This window comes from Cordyceps javanica, chromosome 2 (genome assembly GCF_051103115.1).
Source record: "Cordyceps javanica chromosome 2, complete sequence".
Taxonomy (NCBI): domain Eukaryota; kingdom Fungi; phylum Ascomycota; class Sordariomycetes; order Hypocreales; family Cordycipitaceae; genus Cordyceps; species Cordyceps javanica.
The window spans coordinates 4,872,244-4,896,196 of NC_139296.1; the positions used below are offsets into that span (position 1 = coordinate 4,872,244).

Consider the following 23,953-nt stretch of genomic DNA (forward strand, 5'->3'; position numbering starts at 1 on the left):
AATTTTCCTCGTATCACTAATGGTAAGGTACTGAAGTATTGCCTAAGTATGCCCCCCTCTTCATTGAGCACGGTGTCATGCCCTTTAACGGTTTTTGTTGGTGGGGGTCCTCGTGATGGTCTCAGTAAAGCATACAGCCCGCACCGTAAACCTTTGGGTAATTCGCAGTCGCAGTTCAAGAACATTCTTGATTGCTAGGTCCTGCCCAATCACACCTTTTATCCTGGGGTCCAGATGTGCATCACCAGTGCCGGCCGGGTTCCCACTTCATGCAAGGGGCACGCATGCAATTGAGTGACCCACCTCCCATGCCAAAGCGAAATCCTCTGAGACTTGATGTCGGGTGTCTGTTGCTCGTCCTCAAGGCTGCCGCAGCGGGTTTTGATCCTTCAATGATACGTTTCTGGGTCCGTTGTGCGATTTAACTACTTACTTATATAATGCTAGCGAAACTGCATGAGCCAGCGTCTGGTCATTTCCTTTGGCGCAGGGCGGGAGGACCCCAATTTGCGACGAGAAAAAATATATCCTGGCGCGACACTCAGCCCGTCGATCGATGACTGGGTCGAAAGCAACTGGTATCACTCAGGTACTTGGTCCCTTTTACTACTGGTATAGTGGGTGTTAGTTGTCGTGAGTATTTGCCATTCTTTTTCTCGTTGTTCAGGTTCGTTGTCCTGCAAGCTTTCCCTAATGAAGTTGACTTTCCTATCTCGCAGTTTGTCCTAGTTTTTAAATGCTAATCATTACATGCGCATTTTGATTCCCTGGAAGACATTGGCCAGCTACGGACCCTTCTTCTTGATATATAGAGTAAAACTAACAGCGCGATGTCATAATAACAAACAAAATAACCGGGGCGTGACGATTCGTGGTTTCATGACTAGCGATCGGAGAATATGTGTGCATGGATACCGCCGTACAGTGCTGGTCGGTTGATATAAGAAGTTCCGCGGTTCGCGTGCTGAGTATGCAACTACGCCCTGTTGGGCATCCGTCAATGGTCATACAACCACACGATGATATCACCAACGGCAATTTGGTCACTGCGGGTACTGATCCGGCCCAAAATATACCGTGCTCTTGCAATACGACAGGTAATTAAACAGACGACTTATTCGGTCTGACATTCTACTATCAGCACGTAGTGTGACAACATGGCCTCAGCATATGCTGAGCCCTGTACCTCGTACCCTAGAGGATCCCTCCACCAAATATCTCGTGCTTGGCGCAATATCATCCGCCATCTCAGTCGACCCGTTGTCGAGCACCGTAGGCTGACACGATCTCCTGTCGACTGTTTTCGCCTCTACGGGCCCCTACGTATCGAGCAATTTCCAAACAGACGTGCTGTTCTCTCGCCAGCCAGCCAAAGGAAGAAACTGCCATATCATAAGTACACCGCAGACTGGCGGTTACTGCAAGCATTTGACACATTTGCGCAGCGAGCAGCAGTGAACGTCCGCACACGCACTTCAAATGTACTACGGAAGGACGGATGCACCAACATAATCGAGGATAAATAATCTATCAAGTAAACTACCTCCTCAGGACGTACTAGTATTCACACTCCGGCCTGCGAGTTGGGGTATCTGCTATCAAGGCACGTTGTTCACAGCCGCCCCACAGCAACAGGCCGATAAGCCTTATCAGAGAATCGCGGAGCAAACAGCCAGTTCCGTCACAGCGCACCTAAGTATTTACAAAACGGAACGGCTGCGGATGTACAGTGTGACAATACCCAATATCAAAATCGCCAGCGAGGCGCGTAGTTTTTTCGACGAGCAACTGCGCAACTACTGTCGCTTTGTCCAGCCAAGCGATAGCAGCACTTCCGAATGATTACCGGCGAACGTCAAATCAACCGTGACCATGACCAACCCTATAGGAGAGGATAGCTGGCTCGCTTACCTAGAGGAGGCTGCACGCAACGCCGCTGACCTAGAACAAAGTGTCAATGTTATCGAATCATACAAAAAGGCAACGAGCGCAGAGCCTGGTAGCCTGAGAATCTGGCTGGCATATTGTCAGTATTTCTCGTCACTCCGTGGTACCAGCGCCCGCGGCGAGACTGGGTGGCCTGACGAGGAAAATGCGGCTGGACGAGAAATTTTCCTTCTCGAGGCGGAACTCAAGTTATGGCAGCAAGCGTATAATGCTATCAAATTTCGTGTTGGCGATAGCCATCTGCTTTGGAATAAATGGATCGACATTGAGAAGGACCAGGTTACCTACTCGGAGCGGTCCGAAGGAGTTGCAAAGATCGCGCACGAATATAAAAACCGCCTCGCAACACCACATATCACTTGGGACGAGACGTCGCAAGCTTTCTCGAGTTTTCTTTCCCAGTACGATCAGAGCGCATGGGAACTTTCGATGAAAGAAGTCACCTCAAGTGCCCAAACGACTAAGGCTATAATCGCGGCACGAGATCCATTCGAAACGCGACTAAACAAGTCAATTAGGCAAGGCGACCTGGAAGTGCAAAGAAATATCATGCTAGAATATCTCGAATGGGAGACAGCACAAAGCTGGAAAGACCAGCAGAACCCACAGCTCGCGGCGGATATATGCTCTGGTCTACACGACAGAGCCCTCACAGGCATATTCGCATTCGATGAACCAACGTGGTATGGTTATACATCATTCATATCGGCGCGACCCGAACTTCACTCAAAAGAAAAGCTGTTTGATGCTGTGCGCCGCGCCGTTCAGCATTGTCCTTCCTCGGGCCGCCTTTGGGCTAGATACATTCTTTGTGCTGAAGAGTGCAAATTCTCGTTTGAAGAAATGGATTTGATTAAAAAATCCGCCATAGAGCAAGGCCAGCTATACTCCAATGGCATGGAAAGCGCAATCGAGATGTACCAGTCGTGGTGTGGATACGTCAAACGAGCAGCCATGAGTGCGACTGACGGCGAAGAAGTCGTGGAGATGGCCGATGCAGCCATCAAATCTTGTCTCGAAAACGTGAGAGCAACAGGAAAAAAGTTATACGGCAAGGATTTCCAAGGCGACCCTAAGTTGAGGCTGGAAAGAATATACGTTCAGTTTCTCGCCGAGGTGAAGGATGCTGTTCCTGATGCCAGAGCGTTCTGGAAGAAATTGGCCAATATCCAGCTCTACGCGGATACATATGAGTTCTGGACATGGTATTATACATGGGAGATGTCCATCTTCTGGTCTGATCTTCAGCAAAACCAAGGACCCTCATCAATACCGTCCGACCGCATTCCGTCGCTCGCCACCGAAGTATTACACAAGGCATCACTACGACGTACTATCGACTGGCCAGAGAAGGTTCTCGAGCTGTATCAACAGCACTGCAATGACTACGAATCAGCCGAGAGGCTGCGCAAATGCCTCGATGGCGTGTATAGGGCCGAAAAGGGAGTCAGAAAGCGACGAGAGCGCGAGAAACAAGAGCAAGAGGCAGCGTATGCCGCTTACTACTCTTCGGCTGCACCAAAGGCGCAAGTTCATGCCGCTGATTGCGGGCAAAAACCAAACAAGAGAAAGCATGACTCATTGACGAACGATCATTTATCCGCGCAAGCGTCCACACAATCATCTGCGAAGCGTCAGAAGAATACAGAGGACGATGTTGATATACAGTCAACCACCTCTCTATCAGGGAAGCGTGACCGTGAAAACTCCACGATTATCGTCTTCAACTTGCCTCCTGATACTACGCAAAGCAGAGTCCGCCAATATTTCAAAGACTGTGGCCATGTTAAAAATTTCACCGCCTTTGTAAAGGAGGAAAACAGCAATTCCATTACTGCCCTGGTCGAATTTTCGACGTCGTCTGAGGCTGAGTCTGCTCTCTTTCGCGACCAAAAATATTTTGGTGAGCATCAAATACAGGTTGGATCTGGACATGATTTGACCGTCTACGTCGCCAACTATCCCCCGGTCGCAGATGAAAGATATATTCGTGAGCTATTTCAAGATTGCGGTGAGATTTTGAGTATCAGATGGCCTAGCTTAAAAGTGAACGCGCATCGGCGCTTTTGCTACGTATCTTTCCGTGACCAAGCCGCTGCAGCCAAGGCAGTCGAGAAAGAAGGGAAACTTCTCGACGGCAAGTACAAGTTATTGTCCAAGTTGTCTGATCCTAGGCAAAAGAAGGATCGGGAAGGTGCAGTAGCAGAGGGTCGCGAAGTGCACGTTGCAAACCTGGACAGGACTGTCACGGAGTCAGACATAGAAAATATCTTTTCCAACTATGGAAGAGTCACGCGGGTCAACATACCGCGAGGATTCTCGGGCAAACCGCGGAGCTTCTGCTTCCTTGACTTCGAGACAAAGGAGCAAGCGGAGAAAGCTGTATCTGAGCTGAATAACACGAAATTCCGCCATCAAATATTGCAAGTATCTTTATCGAAGGTGTCTAAAGTCAAGACAACTACGAAGACTATTACTTCAACGGCGGTGGACGATGGTGAAGACTCTTCTATGGAAAACAAGGCAATTCGCAAACGACTTGACACTACAAGTGCTGCTGAAGACATAAGCGCACGCACCATTGCTCTTTTCGGCCTACCTGATACTATCAATGATGCCAGAGTTCGGAAGCTTGTTGAGCCATTTGGCTCGATCATTCGATTCGTGATGCAGCCGATGCATGGTGGTGCTATCATCGAATTCGCAGATGTAGCAAGTGCCGGCAAGGCAGCCCTACAGCTCAATAGTGTGGAATACGAGGGCTACAAGTTGCGCACAGGATCTCCAGACGAACTTCGACTTGCAAAAGCTGAGCGTGGTAATGGCCAACCCGCGGCAAAACCAAAGGACAAGCAAACAGCACGGGATGTTAGCGGAAATGGAAAACCTGCCAGCAACAGTGACTTTAGGCCTGCACCCACTGGAATACGCCGACCTGTGGCGGTTCGATCCCGTTCTAAGCCTGATTTGAGGTTCGCACCGCGAAGTGCTACAAGCTCCAGCAAGGCAGCTGCCTCCAAGGACACTTCGGCAGCTGGGGAAAGGAAGAGTAATGCCGATTTCAAAGCCATGTTCCTTGCTAGCGGCAACAAGGACGAGGAGAAAAGAAGTGGATCGTAATGGTAAGTGTAAAACTTGGGGGCATCTATATCTTTGTAGCATACAGGACAGAGCTGTTTTAAATCACTAATAATATGAGCCTAGAAAGACATTTCGATGCTTAAATGTAATGCTGTGGGCGTGCTCAATACTCTCGTGTATCAAGATAGAAATCCATGCGATCCGAACAACGGGCTTACTAATTTGCCTCAATGAGAAGATCTTTGCCGAAAACACGCCGCGATAATTGCTCTATTTATTGCTCTACGGTTTGGAAAGTACTCCGATAGATTTTTCTTGGTTGAAATCCTGCGTAAACAGCCGTTGCCAGACGTCAAGCCACTTCTCGTGCTGAGCCGTGGGTAGCTTGCCTGGCTGCTTGAAGGACCGCGTGAGAAGCTCCCGCAGCCTTGTGCGGATGACTTTGATGGCGAGCATCGTCTTCCAATCTGGAACTGCGAAGCGTCCCCTATTACCATCTAATATAATGACCCCAGAAAACATCTGAGAGTATACAGTTAGACTTGGACCTCATAAAAGCTATTTGTTCCTGAGGCATCACTTACATCAATGCGAACATCTCCGCAAAGAAGAGCAATCGCAAAGGGATCCGCTGCCGTGGTTTCGTGAGCTCGATAGACTCTAAAGTGAGAGTTAGTATAGCAAGGAAAACGGGATAGAAGAAGAATGGGATAGAATATAAAACGAACGATTTAGATTGCATAATATGATAATATGAAAGCCACTTGATGTCGAAGTGGCCGCGGTTTACTGACGAGGGATGTATGCTGATAGACTGATTATTGCCAATATTTCGCATGCCCTTCATGCCAGGGGTGTCTCGCACCAACAGCTTGGGGTAAAAACTCCAAGCAACTACCGATGCAGACACTACATCGTTATCACTGTGCATGTTGACTCGACCAGGAATTTCGAAAAATTGTTGCTGTCTGCGGCCACGCCCTCCAGAGAAGCGTAGTCGTGAAAGTGTCTTCCGCTCCTCGTCAGTGAGTGGAAGAAAGCCAGAGTCTGCCAAGGAGACCAGAAGTTGGCCTTTCAAATCCTCAATATTTGAAAGAGTCTGCTGACTGAGGAAATTCTTGCGGCAGAACTGCATCTCTTTTCCTATACCGCTGTTTGATTGGCACGTCCGCTTCCATCCCAAGTAAGCATTGTAAACCGTGAGAAGATCGGAATCAGCTCGTCGGAATGCTGCGCGAGCATTATCTGCCTGCGCTCGTTGTCCAAAGGGTGCTGAGAAGGGAGACTTAGACGAAAGAATGGCAGCTAGCGTAAGAGACACGTCTAGACACTTGAAGACCGTCCCAAAAAGTATCAATTTTCCCAGGAAAACATCCAACGGGAGGCGTGCGAGCTGATGTCCGAGTGGCGTCAACTCTTCACCTGGAGTTAACGCCCGGACGTCTACCAACGCGTCGATTGCCCGGCGAATATTTTTTGCAGAAGGGGGGTCTAGTGCATCTCCTAAGGTGTCTTCGATTCCGCCAATTTTGCAAATTTTGACTCGAATTGCCAGGTCTTGCAGTGATAACCGAAGCATTTCTGGAGTTTGTTGATCGCTCATGAGATGGTTATGCCGAAATTGAGTATACATATGAAAGCAAAGACCTTTTTGAACACGGCCAGCTCGGCCACGTCGTTGCTTTGCATTGGCTCTCGAGATGAATGTGTCGATCAATTTCGAAAGCTGCCTCCGCTCATCAAATCTCATTTCACGATGTTTGCCAGTATCAATGACACAGGTTACATCCGGGATTGTGATGCCAGTTTCAGCAATATTAGTGGCTAGCACAATTTTTCGTATTCCATGAGGAGGTATCAGGAATGCAGACTCTTGATCATCTGTTGCAATAGTAGAGTGCAAAGGATACACCAGCCAGTCTTTAGCAAATCGTGGGTCGCCGAGTAGCATGTCATTCAACGTCCGAATCTCCGCAATTCCAGGCAGAAAAACAAGAATGGCATTGCTATAGTTTTGCAAATCTCCATCCGTGGCGATGCGAGCGATTAGCTGCACAATGAGATCAAACTCAATTTGATATTCATCCAGCTGATAAAGGATGCTGCGTGTCTTGGGTGAGTAAGCAGCGAGAGACTGAGAAACATCACTCCTCGGGGAATCCGAATCAGCTTCTCCTGTATCGTCATCCAAATCGACCATCTTGTCCCCTGCTGATTTTGGAGGTGTATAGCCAGTAAGCTCAATGGCATCTTCAAGGTAGCGAACTTCGACGGGAAATGTTCGACCAGGGACGTTGAGGATTGGAGCGCCGCCCAAGTAGGCAGAGAAGCGGTCTGCATCTACGGTTGCAGACATCAGGACGACTTTGAGATCTTTTCTTTGGATCATCAAACGCTTCAAAACGATCAAAAGAAAATCACTATCAATCGAACGTTCGTGGACTTCATCCAGAACCAAGTGCGTCACCTCTTTCAGATCATTTGAGCCCTCCAACATGCGCATGACAATACCAATAGTTGCGTATACCAGCTTCGTTTCCTTTGAAACGTTGGCTTCGAGTCGAATGGAATAGCCAATGAGCGAGCGATTCGTTCCTATGTCATTACGATTCTCACCCAGCTCCTCACTCACACGACGAGCAAGTGAAATAGCGGAAATTCGGCGGGGCTCGGTACAATAAATTTTACATTGCCGCCCGTTAGACAACTCATTCTCAAGTAGAAATGACGGGACTTGTGTACTCTTTCCACTGCTCGGCCGTTAGAAAAGCTCGATATATGGGGGGGAAGAGACATACCATCCAGTCTCACCACATATAATAACGACTTGATTGCTCGCGACAGCCTCTAAAACCTGGGATCTGAAACCCCACATAGGAAGTTGCATACGAGATGTCTTGGCAGGCTGATCAGCAGGTCTTCGGTATATGTGTGCTTGTTGTACTTACCAACATGGATTGGAATTTTGAAGTGTTAGATTTGTCATTCCAAATCTTTCGCAACAGATCGGCATTTCCTGTTTGCTTGGTGCGGTGACCATTCTGGTCAGTCGCTTCCGACTGTTGTTTGGCATTTCCGCGGCCTCGGAAAGCGCCTTGTATGATGACGCCATCTTCTAGCTCCTGATCAAGTCTTTCTCTGACGAGGCTCCGCAAATCTTTCACCACAGTTCGATCCGCGGCATCTGCGTGGCTCTTCTTGGCTTCTGCTAGCGCTGACCAGACATCCCTCCAGGCTGGTGGTAGTCGAAGATTGACCTTCTCTTCTCTTGCATTGCTGTTAAATATGTGAAATAAGGCGACCGTAGCAATGTATGCTTCGGCTTGCTTCGCATCGGGTGTGGCAACTCCAGCCATCGTGAATGAGAAATGGCTTTGCGATAGGTCCATCGATACATCTGTTGTGAGCATAGGCTGAGGCAGCTCCTGTGCTTTATTCCACCAAATGTCTAAAGCTTTCTGACTTGCGAATGAAGCGTCAGATACAATTCTGTACTGTATTTTGACAGTCGCGTCCCTGATGCCATGTTGGTATGAGATATTGCTCGAAGGGTTGCTGGTCGTCAACGTACCTTGATCGACAGGCTTCCTCCAAGATGCGACGAGGTCCCATTCCTGTCCATTTTCCAAAGTCTTTGAGCACTAATCTCATGCCGTTGGCGCCATTTATGACTGTTTGCGACTTTCCTGTGTTCGGGTCGACTTCATTCTGTGGCAAAGAGTCGAACAATCCTCCGAGATCGTCCATTTCTTCACCTTGAGCAAGAATTTCCGCAGCGATACGCTCGGCCTCGTCGTTGATACCGGCTTCCTGGCGCTCATCCAAATCATGAAAATCCGTGGGCTCTGAATGTCCACGCTCAGCTTCCATCTGTTTTCTTGCAGCCGCTAATTGTTGCTCTACAATGATCTTCTTTGCTCGCCACTGCACTTCGGCGGCTGATTTATCGAACAAAACATCGTTTTCGATCATCTGAATTTTGGCTCCCAATTTCGCATTAGCTATCGTATTATCATCGGAATCAGCCACTGGATTTCTCGAGAGCTCCAAGAGTTTTGCTCTCGTGGCAACATATTCAGGTATCAACTCGTCGGGCTCAATGTCGCTATCACACACAACAGTGGATTTCGTAACGGAGGACTGCGGCTTTCGTTCTCGTCCCTCAATACCTCGACCAGCGGGCTGACGGCCCGGCTTCGGTGTTGCGGATCTGGAAGGTATTGGGCTATCGCTTGGCGTCTCCCCTATTTCAAATAGTAAGCTATTGTAATTCATGTCGCTCTTTCAGTTTTTTATTACCTTTAGAAGTTGGCTTCGGTTTGTTTTCATAAGCCGGCAACTCATCCACGTCACATTCGCGCGCTAGCCAGTCGAGAGACTCTTCCAGCCCCCAGATCAGATCTCTACCAGGGGCAGATATACTCGGTGTGATATCGAGAATATGTTTAACAGTTGAGCGGATGCGAGTTTCTTGGAAGCCGGCGGATTGCAGCGTTAGCTGCAGCGTCCACAGGCGGGCAACCATTTCCTCTTCCGACGGCATTTTGCCGGCACCATGGCTTTCTGCTGATAGGCTCGAAACAGAGAACCGAGTTTCTCCAGAAATTAGATCTTGGATATGGCCCATAAGATCGGGATTGAACCATTTTAAGCTGTTGACAGACTCTGCTTGACCTCGGAGCAGCCTCCGATCCGTTTCCAGTCGGTTGCGTTGACGAGCCGCATCGCGTTTACATTTTGAGGCCAACTTTTCTACCAGGAGCTGGAGCTCAGACTCCTCAAGTTGCTTTTCAAATTCTTCGGCACTCAGCGGGTTTTCTGTTGTGCTGCTCCCGTCTAACTTAGGCACTTCGGTGGACGATGGAGGGGCATCTGTTTTATCAGGAGAGGCACTGGCTGGCGCAGCTAGATCCGACTCGGTCGCTTCGGGTCGTGGTTTTGCGGCGATAGAAGTTGTTGCAAAACCTCGCGCAGGGTTAGGAACCGGCTTCTTCTTCTTTTTATTGCCAGCCATCGTCGCGAATGGTTCAAGAAACGCACCGATGTAGGGTCGGGGATTGCTGGGTGGTTAAACGTGGGGCAACAAGCTGGGCACTTGCCTTGTTGCTGTACGAGACGGGAAAAGCAATAGCCCGATAACTAGGTAACTAGGTACGTAGTAGCGCTAAACAACTACTTACAGATCTACCTATGTTCAGGGCTTGTGAAGTTGCAGTGTGTTTCTCGCTACATCAATGAGCAACACCCTCGTGATTTTCGAGCGCGTATTCACAGAGAAAGGAAGCTAATCGCTTAACAATTCCAGAGTAAGACGATCTATTTAGACATATTTTGTGGCTATCTTTGACAACTCCTACAACTCGCTCCGGCGTGAAAGAACGTGATGCCCCCGCAGAAAAGGAAGAATCGCCATGCTGGTCAAAAGAAACAATGCATCGTATTTAGAGTATACACCTGATCGGCAGTAGTCATCAATCGATACAAAGCCTAATATACCAGATGTCACAAATTTCTCAATACGCTATTTGTTTTGCAAGTGCTATACTATTTGAAAAGTTGAGTCATACCGAGCTGCCAATTGTGCCGATCAACAAGCCGCTTAAAAAGCCCTGATAAGGAAAACTCGCGCATGCAGGAGGAAGCCTCGAACATTGAAGAATGACAAACTTAATAGCGAGTATTTGTCCTTCCACTCTGATTCGCTGATCGAGCACTACAATTTCATCCCCATTCTGTCCCATAGGGAAGATTTTGCGTAAAAATTCACCAGCTTTCCTCGAACAACAGTGGGCGGTGAAATGAGCAACGTGGGGTTCTGGATCCTCACTTTCTGCCCAAAACACTACCACGATCTTGACTACTGCCCAGAAAGAAATTGACCACACGACGCGACCACAGAGATTTCGGCTCTGCGTGTAGCTTTGATCGCCCCAGATGGTCCCATAACTACGAAGAATACTCGATTGCGCCGAAATGTCCGAACCACTTTCCAGCAGCGGAGGCACTCCATCTGGGATCGACCTTGCTGAGACCGTCCGAATTTTGGCATCATCCTCAACTTCTGCTCGAATTGTGCGGCTCCAGTATCTCAACGAGGCAATTGCGCACAAAAGTATGCCGAGACTATCTAAATAGAACTCAACTTGCTAATAAGTTTCTAGAGCTCGATCAAAATGAGGCCCTAACCCTTCTTCGATCCCTCTTCGCTACTGTCCCGTTTTACCAAGACCGTGAATCGAGATTGGCCGTACAACGATGCTTGACATCCCTTATCGAGGCGAGGACCGAAGCCGATATTCTTGAATGCATTGTCCAAACTGTTCGCAAAGAGAGCCAGAAGCAAGCTATTGCTACATCGACCGCATTCGTCTGGGTCGAGTGGTGTAGCATTCTCATGCAACATCTCACTGGAACCGACCAATGGGAATCTTTTGGCAAAGAGATTATAGTTTCGGACGCAGAGTTCCTGGAGAAGTGCCTCCATTACCCGCAGAGGCATGGCATCGCTCGATCTGCTCTTGTCGTAACTCGACGTGCGTTTCGAAAGCTCCTTCGCACGCCTAATACTGGAAAGAGAGCCTTGGAAAATGCTGTCAAAATACTCACAACCAAGCAAGCACAACCTACTGCCAAATTTTCTTTGATGTTAGGGGTCATTGCTGGAGTCTGCGCTCATTCACCTCAGCTGAAACCATTGTTTTTCCCACTGATGCCGAGTTACTACGAGTTCTATGCTAGAGAAATCATCGGCTCGCGCGTTACTATACCTATACACATTGCGGATGGTCTAGGTGATTTTTTCGCTGCTTTCTCGACAAAGGAAGCGCTGAAGGCAGATGTTATACCAAGCATCGAGAAAGGATTGTTGCGGTCTCCAGAAGTCATCCTGACGAGCATCTTGGAGCCACTTATTCAGTCACTTCCGAAAGAGCTTGAATTTTCCGATTTTCTCGAAAAGAGTCTTCTTAAGCCGATTATTTCAAACCTGAAATCGACGAATGCGTCGATCCGAGACGCTTCGGTCAACGTCTTTTGCGCTGCAATTGCGCATTGCCAGGATCATGAAACCATTGACCGCATCATCAGGGAAATTTTCGGCCCGCTGAAAGCTGGCAAAGTTGCTTCTGCCGACCATCGTATACTCTATGCCTCTTTGCTAGAGAGCATTCCCCTGTCTTCCGCTACTTCAGAAACGCTTTCTACAGGGCTTGCACCTGTCGCGTCGAAGGAAGGAAACGAGGCAGCGCTTTCCGGAGAGCTTCGAACCCTGGGAAGAGCAGTCGGTTTTATGCTGAAGAGCGACACGGCTGTTCCTGCAGTTGTTCAAGAGGCTCTTGTAAAGGGTTTGACAGACAGGAAGGTACCTATCAGGAAGCTGTGGATCCTCAGTGCAGGGCAGATCTTATGGAGCAATGTCGATGCTCCATCAGTAGCCAACTCCACTTCATTCATTGAAGCCATTGTACCGAAACTATTGATGACTGTCGACGAGGTTGCATCAAATCCTGCAACGGCTGCACAGAGCGGATTGATAGTAGGCGCTTACGCTCTTATCGCCCTGCAGAATAGGCTGAAGCGTCGATATCCGCAATCGAATGCAACACAGTTGCTGGCCAATGCAGATATCACCAGCAAGGCCCTCAATGTTACAGATAAGCAGCCAATGCTGTTAAGCGCAAGGATTTATAGCAAGGCCACGACCGATGAAGACCTAACGTGGCTTCTTCGAGCGCTATCCTCCTCCTCCGAGCACCTCACGTCCGAAACAAATGAAGCTACATCACTTGCATGGGCCGAAGCTATGGCGTATCTGATTTCCAATCCATCCGTTGGATCCGCTGTGCAGAGGAGAGCGGCAGAAGCATTATCTAAACTGTATGCGGAACGACCAGGTGTCATATCTGACTTTATCATTAAAGGGCTGTGGAATGCACTTAGTCAACTTCACAGCAACGAAAAATACATTAAGCAGGCAAGCGCAAGTCATGGTAAAGTGCTTCGATCGATATCTTTAGATCCAACGGAGATGCCAAATAACGAGGAGCCAAGAATCAAACACGACTTGGAAGCGCAAGCATGCTCTATCATTGTTCTGGCGCAACCGGAACTTATTCCGAACTCGAATTGGATTCAAACTGTCATTCGAATGGGAATCGACCCTGGCGAATTGGCCCGCAGACAAAAAGACACTTTATTATCAGAGATAGGAACCAGAACTGCACCAGAGCAGGTAAGTGACGACAGGCTTCATATTTCTCCTAGCAGATACGCTAATACTCCGACGCCAGCCTGCAATCATCAAACACGCAGCGTATAATGCCGCGGCCGAGCTCGCATTTGTCGCTCCAGATGTAGTTGTCCCGCGGATTTTGGAGTTGATTGAGCGAGATTTGAATACTGATAATCTTCGTTCCATGGGCCCATTAGAAGTGGCTATTTCACGAACCCCTGACGGGGTATGCTTTGTGGATGTGCTAGGGAAGAAGGCGAAGATCACTGCTCCCAACAAGAAAAGCACAATCCAAGAAATCTCTGACTGGGAGAAAGACGCACGTACGCAAATTGAGCAAAGAAAGACTCAGAACAAGAAGCTATCTGAAGAAGAGGCGTCGAAAGCACGTGCCCAATTGATGAAGGAAAAGGGGATTCGGGCGTCAGTGCGAGAGTTACAAGCGAAGATCAACCGCGGCGTTGGCCTTATCGAAGCGTTGGCTATTGGCCCTCCAACCGATGCCACTTTGTGGCTTGGCCCGTCCGTGAAACTCTTGCTTGATGCCATTGAGGAAGGTGCATCTTTCATTGTCGGCGAGGTTATCGCCACTGCTTTCCTAAAATGCTCCGAAAAAATCTCAGCAAGACTCGGAGCCATGCGACCATTTATCGGCGCAGCTACACTGCGACTGCACGAGGTGGCCCTGCCTGGAAACTATTGTGAAGAACCCTTGGAAGATCTCGTAACAAGAATACTTTACAGACTCAGATTTGCTGGTGAGCAACGGCCCTTTGATGTCGCCACTCTCACCTATGTGCTGCCTTTGTTGTTGAACATTCTACGTACTGGCGGCGTTGGCACGACGGATGAGGATTGCGATGCTCAAATTGTCTTGGCCGTGGAAATCATTTCTTTCCATGCTGATATCTGCGAGGATGAGTCGCTCCCGCGTGCTGAGATTATCACGACTTTGATGGATGCTATGCAACGGTACACCCGGCACTACAAGATCATCAAAGACTGCTTTGCGGACATCTGCCGCTGCATTGCTCCCAACATCAGCGAAGGCGAGATGCGTGTGCTGGCCAAGGGATCAACTGTTCCCTCTGGCACTGTCCGCAATGCCATTCTGCAGTCAATCAGTGCAGAGGTTGATATGTCTGAATTGCAATACTCCGATGAGATATGGTTAGCATGCCACGATGACCTGGAAGAAAATAGGGAGCTTGGCCGTGAGATATGGGAGGAAAGCGATTTTTCAATCAAGGAGTCCGCCATTGCTACTTTGATGCCATACTTGGAGAGCAAGGACACACAGTTGCGCAGATCAGCCGCTAGATCACTGGCAGCTGCATCAGTCTTACAAAAGAGCACCATTGAGTCTGTGCTGTCGCGGTTGAAGACATCATATATTAAGCTTGCAGAGCCGAGAGTGCAAAAGCTTGATGAATACGGTATCCCTATAAAGATGGACCTCTCTGATCCCTGGGAGGCTAGACACGGTATCGCTACCGCCTTCAAAGAACTCTCTTCTGTACTCGCGGTTACACAATTGGAGGCACTCTTTGTGTATCTCATAGAAGCTGGCCCGTTTGCTGATGTTAACGGCAACGTCCGTGGCGAAATGTTGGATGCTGCTCTCCAGGCTATTGATAGCCACGGCAAAGCCATGGTTGATACTCTCATGAGGAGATTTGAAGCGACTCTTGAAACTGGCGACAACACTAGTGACGCCGCCGATCGACTGAGCGAGGCGGTCATCATTTGCTATGGTGCTCTTGCCCGTCATCTTCGCCCCGGTGATGCCAAGATTCCGATTGTCATCCAACGCCTCCTGGCTACTCTAAGCACACCTTCTGAAACTGTGCAATTTGCCATCGCAGAATGCTTGCCCCCGCTTATTAAAGCATCCCCTGAGAACACCTCCAAATATATCGAACGAATCATGGATGAGCTTCTCAACTCTAAGAAATATGCGGTGCAGAGAGGAGCTGCCTATGGCTTGGCCGGTGCTGTTCAGGGCCGAGGAATCGGGTCGCTGCGCGAGTACCGCATCATCTCCAGTCTTAATGTTGCTATGGAAAATAAGAAGGACGCGCAACAGAGAGAAGCGGCACTCATTGCATTTGAGCTTCTTTCAACCATTCTTGGAAGATTGTTCGAGCCGTATGTCATACTGATTGTACCTCAACTTCTTGTTGGGTTTGGTGATAGCAATGGTGACGTTCGCGATGCCTGCTTGGCGGCTGCGAAAGCTTGTTTCGGAAAACTCAGCTCCTATGGTGTCAAGAGAATCATGCCAACGCTTCTTGATGGCCTTGATGATCAGCAATGGCGAAGTAAGCGCGGTGCTTGTGACTTGCTCGGTGCAATGGCCTATCTTGACCCCAATCAACTCGCGACTAGTCTGCCCGATATTATCCCCCCTCTTACTGGCGTATTAAATGACAGCCACAAGGAAGTACGCGCAGCCGCAAACCGCAGTCTGAAGCGGTTTGGTGAGGTCATCAACAATCCGGAAATCAAGAGCTTGGTTGATATTCTATTGAAAGCATTGAGTGACCCTACAAAATACACTGACGAGGCACTGGACTCGCTCATTAAAGTCCAGTTCGTGCATTATCTTGATGCACCTTCTCTCGCATTAGTAACGAGAATATTGCAGAGAGGCCTTGGCGATCGCTCCAACACCAAACGTAAGGCTGCCCAGGTTATTGGTAGCCTGGCTCATTTGACTGAGAAAAAAGATATCATCGTTCACCTTCCGATTCTAGTTGCTGGCCTCAAAGTTGCCGCAGTTGATCCTGTGCCAACGACCAGAGCCACAGCATCGAGAGCCCTGGGCTCACTGGTTGAGAAGCTTGGAGAAGATGCCCTGCCAGATCTCATCCCTGGTTTGATGCAGACGCTGAAATCTGATACTGGCGCTGGCGATCGTCTCGGTTCCGCACAAGCTCTAAGTGAAGTTCTTGCCGGCCTTGGCACCACAAGACTTGAGGAGACACTACCCACAATTTTACAGAACGTTGACTCTTCCAAGGCGGCTGTCAGAGAAGGATTCATGTCTCTGTTTATCTTCCTCCCGGTCTGTTTCGGCAATAGTTTTGCCAGTTATTTGGGTCGTATTGTTCCGCCTATACTGGCCGGTCTCGCTGACGATATCGAGTCAATTCGCGATACCGCTTTGCGTGCTGGTCGTCTTTTGGTGAAAAACTTTGCCGTCCGCGCTGTAGATCTGTTGCTACCAGAGCTGGAACGTGGCTTAGCGGATGACAGCTATAGAATTCGATTAAGCTCGGTCGAACTTGTTGGTGACCTGCTCTTCAACCTCACTGGTATCAAGGCCAATGCTGAGATCGATGAAGATGATGATGAGGCTATCAAGGAAGCAGGAGCAACGCTTAAGGAGGCCCTCGGAGAAGAAAAGCGCAACAAGATTCTCTCTGCGCTTTATGTTTGCCGCTGCGATACTTCTGGAGCCGTGAGATCTGCTGCTATTTCCGTATGGAAGGCGCTGGTGCACAGCCCTAGGACTCTCAAGGAATTGGTACCAACCTTGATCCATCTCATTATTCGACGCCTAGGCAGTTCCAACATGGAACATAAGGTCATTGCCAGCAATGCTTTGGGCGAGTTGATTCGGAAAGCTGGAGATGGTGTTCTTGCAAGCTTACTGCCTACGCTGAATGAGGGCCTGCAGACCTCAACAGACTCGGATGCCAAGCAAGGCATTTGCCTGGCACTCAGAGAACTGATCTCTTCCGCCACACCTGAGGCACTCGAGGAGCATGACAAGACACTCATTGCTGTTGTGCGAACCGCCCTGATTGACTCTGACAACGAAGTACGAGACGCCGCTGCCGAAGCGTTTGACTCTTTACAGAACATCTTCGGCAAGCGCGCCGTTGACCAAGTTCTTCCGTACTTGCTCAATCAACTTCGGTCAGAAAGCGAAGCAGATAACGCCCTTTCTGCATTGTTGACACTATTGACGGATACGACCAGATCGAACATCATCCTACCAAATCTGATTCCCACACTTACCAGCCCACCAATTTCTGCATTCGATGCAAAGGCTTTGGCGTCGCTCTCTCGCGTTGCTGGTGCATCAATGAACCGCAGACTACCTAACATTATAACATCCTTACTTGAAAATGAGATCAATTGCACGGAAGATGAACTGCGTGATGACTTGGAAAAGTCTTTCGACACTGTTTTGCAGTCAATAGATGAGTACGATGGACTGAACACCGTCATGAACGTCCTTCTGGGCCTTCTCAAGCATGATGATCACCAGTGGCGCGCTGCAACGGCCCGTCATATGACGAATTTCTTTGTCGCATCCACAGTCGAGTACTCGAGATACAATCAAGACATCATTCGTTCGTTGCTCAACTCCTTTGACGATGGCGATGCTGCTGTGGTAAAAGCTTCATGGGCCGCCCTGAGCGAATTTACAAAGAAGCTGAAGAAGGAGGAAATGGAATCTCTCGTTCCATCTACTCGGCAGACCCTACAGCGCGTCGGTGTTGCCGGGGCAAATCTGCGAGGATTTGAACTGCCTAAGGGCATAAATGCTATACTACCAATCTTCCTGCAAGGCTTAATGAATGGTACAGCGGATCAGCGTGTGCAAGCTGCTCTAGGAATTTCAGATATTGTCGATCGCACTAGCGAAGCCAGTCTGAAGCCGTTTGTCACACAAATCACGGGTCCGCTCATTCGTGCCGTCTCGGAACGGTCAACCGACGTGAAATCCGCCATTTTACTGACGCTCAATAACTTGTTGGAGAAGATGCCAACCGCATTGAAACCTTTCCTACCTCAACTGCAAAGGACCTTCGCCAAGTCCTTGGCTGATGGGTCGAGTGAGGTCCTGCGCACAAGGGCTGCCAAGGCTCTCGGAACTTTGATCAAGTATACTCCAAGAATCGACCCTCTGATCGCGGAACTTGTCACCGGGTCCAGGACTACAGATCAGGGCGTAAAGAAAGCCATGCTCAAGGCCTTGTACGAGGTGATTAGCAGAGCAGGCGCCAACATGGGTCAAACTTCCCGCACCGCTATCTTGTCATTGATTGATGGAGATGTTGATGAAAGTGACACTTCTATGGCAATCACAAACGCACAACTTCTAGGCGCTTTGATACAAAATGTACCCGAGGAAGCCGCAACAAGCTTGCTACGCAACCGTGTGGTCACTTCGAGCTTCAGTCTCTCCTCAGCTCTTGCCTTGAATGCTGTCCTGGTTGAGTCTCCCGAAATCTTGGTTCATAGCTTTATCGCGGAGGAACTCCCTGACCTTCTCTGCCAAGGCATGACTGCGAAACCAGTAAGTCTATCTTTTCTCCAAATTTACGATGATGCTAAGATCTGCTCCAGACTTTTGTCGGCGACAATTACATATTGGCGACTGGCAAATTGCTTCTTTCATTTCCACCCAAGAACTTTGATGCTGCAAAGAGCATCTTTGAGCGTCTTGCGAGCATCATCCAGCCGGGCTGCCCTTCTGATTCTCGCAGGCTGGCATTGGTCATCATACGCACGGTGAGCAGAATAAACATGGAACTTGTTCGACCACATGTGCCATTGCTGGCTATACCAATATTCTCGAGCGTCCGAGACCCTGTGATCCCCGTCAAACTCGCTGCTGAGGCGGCGTTCGTGGAGCTCTTCAGTGTTGTAGAGGAAGAAAGCAGGATTTTCGACAAGTACATGAGCGGACCTGGAGCGGAGCTGCCAGCAAATACGAAAAGGAGCATGTCGGATTATTTTAAACGGGTTGCAACGCGCTTGGGTAGCCAGGCTCGTGAGAGAAGAGACGCTGAAGGTGGACAAGGCGGACTGGGCCTGTCCAACGACGAGGTAGAAGATGAGCGTGAGATATGGAGTGTTGGACAAGTGGAGATCGAAGGCGAAACGTTTACATAGAAGTAGAATATAGGCCTACGAGATTCTAAAAAGACTGTTTCATAGAGAATGGAGGAGAGTTTTGGCTGCCTCTAAGGACCTGCCGTATCCCACATCGTTGTGCGTTAAAGCGGCGCCGCAAGATCAACCAATGAGTATTCTGCTCTTTCGACCCGCTTTTTTCGCTGTCTTCATTGTAATTGGCTCTGGCGACCGCTTCCAGACGGATATCGTGAGAGTTCACGTCATGTGACTTCTGGACGCGGGCTCGATACATTACCTCATTAGAAGCCCTCGCTTAGCGTGGGAATTTAGGCTTAGTGCACGTGAACCCACAAACTCTTTGGTGAATGTGAGCGGCGCCCCAAGAAATTTTGGCTTCCCGAAACCCCTCCCAATCTTTAACCTCCCTCACAAATATCGAGGAACGACCATCGCCGCCACCGATATTCAAGATGTAAGTAGCTGCACAATTGAGGATCATGCGCCATGGAAAGCATTGCGGAGCATTACTAGCATCTTTTCGATGAAACCGAGTCGAACGCATACCACGTTGATGCAATTCAGTTACTGATATGCTAACGAACAACGCCTTCAAGGGTCAACCTGCGAACTCAAAAGCGCCTCGCGGCGTCGGTCGTCGGCTGCGGCAAGCGCAAGATTTGGCTCGATCCCAATGAGCAGAGCGAAATTTCCAACGCCAATTCCCGCCAGACTATCCGCAAGCTGGTCGCCGATGGCCTCATCATCCGAAAGCCCGTGACGATGCACTCTCGCTCCCGCGCCCGTGAGCTCAACCTTGCTCGCAGAGTCGGCCGCCACCGTGGCTACGGTAAGCGCAAGGGTACAGCCGATGCCCGTATGCCTTCTCAGGTTCTGTGGATGCGCCGTCTCCGAGTCCTCCGCCGTCTTCTCGTCAAATACCGTGCCAGCGGCAAGATCGACAAGCATCTGTACCACGAACTCTATCACCTGAGCAAGGGTAACACCTTCAAGCACAAGCGCGCTCTCGTTGAACACGTACGTAAATCACTCGAGAATAGCACGGACATTGCTGACCTGATGTCGAATAGATTCACCGTGCCAAGGCCGAGAAGCAGCGTGAGAAGGCTCTTAAGGACGAAATGGACGCCAAGCGTGCGAAGACCAAGGCTGCCAGAGAGCGCAAGCAGGAAAGAGCCGCAGCCAAGCGAACTGCTATGCTTGCCGACGAGGAGTAGACTACATAACGGTTGCCAATGTCTGGAGAAGGGGCTGCATTCGGAGTCTACGGGTTGGGTCTTGTTTTACACCCTTCTGGTTATTCACTCGTACCAGCGGGGGTTATGGCATTTAGCATTGAAAAATGGAATCCATATGCTCATAGTTGGAACGCTACTGGGTGGTGCGCTACATTTAAGATGGCCATCTTTTGGACCAGTGCAGCATGTAACGCGCATGACGAAAAAAAGAACAAAAAGGAACCATTTTCAATTATACTTTCTGATGATGCTTAAAATCGCACCGAGCGTAACGTGAAACCTGGTGAACTGGAGATGAGGATGGGCTACGATGGTATCGTTAAAAATAAGATGGGGCTGCCTCACTGCCCACCTTGTTGGCCATGTAGCATACGCAGGGCTAATATTAGAACTAGTGGAATGATGCAGGTCTGGTGGCGCGGAGTAAGGCTAGGATGTACGTAGGAATCTATATGGATAGTGGAAATTACGCAGGCATTTCAAACCAAGCGGCCAGACTTTTGTACCCAATATTTGCGTTAGGGTTTGCAACATTCGCCACGATGTTCAGCTATATGAGGGATTACTATAGTCCACCACTGACTGGTAAGAGCGATTGAAGGGCCTTAAAAACTTGCCCAACTCAGCAATTTCGCACGAGGCTTCGAGTTTGGGTACGCGTTCGTCTCGTCGACAACGTAAAGATTGTACCAAAAAAAATCAACCAGAGATTGGATCAGTTTTTTCACATTGTCCCCAAAAAGGTGGTGAGGTGTGCCGGGGCATATCAGCATGCTCCCGCGTGATGCGGAAGTACGATATGATGCACTTGGCGGTCTCTTCACGCCCAATTTAGTTGATATAGGAAAAGGGGGAAAACAAGTTGTTGGGAGCTTGGGGCATTTAAGAAACTCCCTGGGCTTGGTGACTAAGCATGGAAGGGTAGATTGAAAGCCAGTGGAAAAATAAAGTGCCGACACCCGTTTCGAATACATACGGTATTGCGTCTACGGATCAGAGACAGGTTACGGGCTTGTGTTCCGCGAACTGGAGTTTGTCGGATTGACTTTCAGGATCTCCCGAAACGATAAGGTCCTTGCAATCATTATGAGCCACATTGATCACACATGAATTGAAGTATCGGTCAATTCCTAGTTCACGATGTCAGTGTTCTTTAGCCGCGGTAGGGTCAGTCTCCGTTTCCTACATCGGAGTGGTATGATGGGTCAGCCTGTTTCTCTTATCGAGTCTGTTATGTACTTGTTACCTAAGGACATGGGCGAAGTCCTAACTGGTATGAGAGGCAAGGCAGTAATATGGAGCACATGGGCCTAGGTTCCGCTGCCCGGCAAACTGTCGCGTAATAAAAGACTTGGGGACAGCCCGGTGGTGCTTGCCGTAACCAACCAACAGTTTTGATGCGGGGCGACGGGAGTCTACCATGCGGGTACCGCCGGTCGGAGGGCATCGGCTCTTCCATTTCTTAAAACAGTCCCAGCGCCAGACACGCCCGCCTAGCAAGGTATTCCTTCCAGCAGTCTATCCTTGTTTTCAGTTTCCTCATTCAACCCTGCCCCCCCGGACCCTTCGGTCTGTTGAAATCCTGCATCTGCAACATTTAATTGCTTTACACTTTGCCGTCGTCTCCCCAGTCACGACAGCCGGTACAGTCCCCCGAGCTAACCCCTCGCGTTGGACGACTTCTCTCGCTTCGAGCCGAAACGATCCCGCCTGCGTCCGGCAAGATGTCGATTCCAAGTATTCGTAGCACTTCATTTGCCCTTCGAGGCGTCTCGCGTCCAATGGTGGTCGCCGCTGCCATGCAAAGCATCGCCCGTCGCGCCAACTCCTCCATTGCGCTCGAGGGCCAGCAGCAGGTACAAAGCTATTTTCCAAACTTCTCCCTCTGAGTCGGTGTCTATGATACTGATACAATTACCACAGCTTCTCTCCGCTCATCTATCCAAGGCTGATCCCGCTGTTTTCGACATCATTGAGAAGGTTCGTCTATCGATAGTGACTTGCCATGGTTTCACTGCGACCTAACAATCTCCCAGGAGAAAGACCGCCAGAAGCACTTCATCAACCTCATCCCCTCCGAGAATTTCACTTCGCAGGCAGTTCTCGATGCCCTCGGCAGTGCTATGCAGAGTAAATCATTCACAAACACCACTTTTCGGCTCGAAGATTAACCATGGGTGTAGACAAGTACTCTGAAGGTTACCCCGGCGCCCGCTATTACGGGGGCAACGAGTTCATTGACCAGTCTGAGAGACTTTGCCAGCAGCGCGCGCTAGAAGCCTTCAGTTTGGATGCTGGTGACTGGGGTGTGAATGTTCAGCGTAAGTGATCGGCATTCGATACCATGGTTGCTATTTATTAACCCCGAAGCAGCTCTTTCCGGCGCTCCCGCCAACCTTTACGTTTATTCAGCTCTTATGGACACCCATGACCGGCTCATGGGTCTTGATCTACCCCATGGAGGTCACTTGTCCCACGGCTATCAGACACCCACGAAGAAGATCTCGTCGGTCTCTAAGTACTTCGAGACTGTTCCATACCGTCTGGACGAGAAGACTGGGTTCATCGACTATGAGAAGCTTGAAGAGCTTGCTCTTCTCTACCGACCTAAGATCATCGTTGCAGGTGCCAGTGCTTACAGTCGCCTAATCGACTACAAACGTATTCGCGAGGTTTGCGATAAGGTCAACGCCTACATGCTTGCAGACATGGCACATATTTCAGGTCTTGTCGCCGCAAAGGTTCTTCCTGGCCCCTTCCAATACGCCGACATCGTCACTACGACAAGCCACAAGAGCTTGCGTGGTCCTCGTGGTGCGCTCATCTTCTTCCGCAAGGGCGTGAGACGTCAGAACCCGAAGACCAAGGTCGATGAGATGTACAATCTTGAGGGCCCCATCAACAACTCCGTTTTCCCTGGTCACCAGGGAGGCCCCCATAACCATACTATTACGGCACTTTCAGTCGCTCTGAAGCAGGCTCAAACTCCCGACTTCCACGCTTACCAGTCTCAAGTTCTCGCCAACGCCAAGGCATTCGCTAAGCGCCTTGGTGACGACAAGAGCAAGGGTGGCCTTGGTTATACCCTTGTTAGTGGCGGTACTGACAACCACTTGGTTCTTGCTGACCTCAAACCTAATGGTGTTGACGGCGGTCGTGTGGAGCGTATCCTCGAGCTTGTTGGTATTGCTGCCAATAAGAATACTGTCCCTGGCGACCGCTCTGCTCTTGTCCCCGGTGGTCTTCGTATGGGTACCCCCGCTATGACCAGCCGCGGCTTCACTGAGAACGATTTTGTCCGTGTTGCCGACATTGTCGACCGTGCTGTCACCATCGCCGTTCGACTGGATAAGGTTGTCAGGGCTGCTGCTAAGGAGGCAGGTGAGAAGAGTCCGGGGAAACTCAAGCTCTTTCTCAATCATGTTGGCAACGGTGACAGCGACACCGAGATTGTCCAACTTCGCAGCGAGGTCTCTGATTGGGTGGGCACCTACCCCCTCCCCTGGGACTCTGCTCAGTAAATCATCAACGTACTATGTTTGAATATATTCTCTTTTGGCCC

General features: G+C 49.5%; 4 protein-coding genes across 4 annotated transcripts; 3 read left to right on the forward strand and 1 right to left on the reverse strand.

The window, feature by feature from the left end:
* Positions 1-1,872: 1,872 nt before the first annotated feature.
* On the forward strand, positions 1,873-5,067 carry V2A60_003946 (U6 snRNP complex subunit PRP24; the record flags this gene model as incomplete). The annotated part of the gene is made up of 1 exon (XM_083255270.1): positions 1,873-5,067. One exon carries the CDS (start codon positions 1,873-1,875, stop codon positions 5,065-5,067), a length of 3,195 nt encoding a protein of 1,064 aa, XP_083111396.1.
* Positions 5,068-5,310: 243 nt separating this feature from the next.
* Positions 5,311-10,042, reverse strand: V2A60_003947 (P-loop containing nucleoside triphosphate hydrolase protein; the record flags this gene model as incomplete). Its single annotated transcript, XM_083255271.1, has 7 exons — positions 5,311-5,550; positions 5,613-5,688; positions 5,757-7,778; positions 7,827-7,924; positions 7,977-8,544; positions 8,600-9,272; positions 9,328-10,042. 7 exons carry the CDS (start codon positions 10,040-10,042, stop codon positions 5,311-5,313), a joined length of 4,392 nt encoding a protein of 1,463 aa, XP_083111397.1.
* Positions 10,043-11,001: 959 nt separating this feature from the next.
* Positions 11,002-20,370, forward strand: V2A60_003948 (armadillo-type protein; the record flags this gene model as incomplete). The annotated part of the gene is made up of 6 exons (XM_083255272.1): positions 11,002-11,140; positions 11,190-13,258; positions 13,317-18,572; positions 18,623-19,161; positions 19,750-20,170; positions 20,224-20,370. 6 exons carry the CDS (start codon positions 11,002-11,004, stop codon positions 20,368-20,370), a joined length of 8,571 nt encoding a protein of 2,856 aa, XP_083111398.1.
* A 1,745-nt stretch (positions 20,371-22,115) lies between these two features.
* Positions 22,116-23,912, forward strand: V2A60_003949 (serine hydroxymethyltransferase; the record flags this gene model as incomplete). The annotated part of the gene is made up of 5 exons (XM_083255273.1): positions 22,116-22,247; positions 22,315-22,371; positions 22,428-22,521; positions 22,575-22,712; positions 22,765-23,912. The coding sequence occupies 5 exons, from the start codon at positions 22,116-22,118 to the stop codon at positions 23,910-23,912; spliced, it is 1,569 nt and encodes a 522-aa protein (XP_083111399.1).
* Between the last annotated feature and the right edge of the window lie 41 nt (positions 23,913-23,953).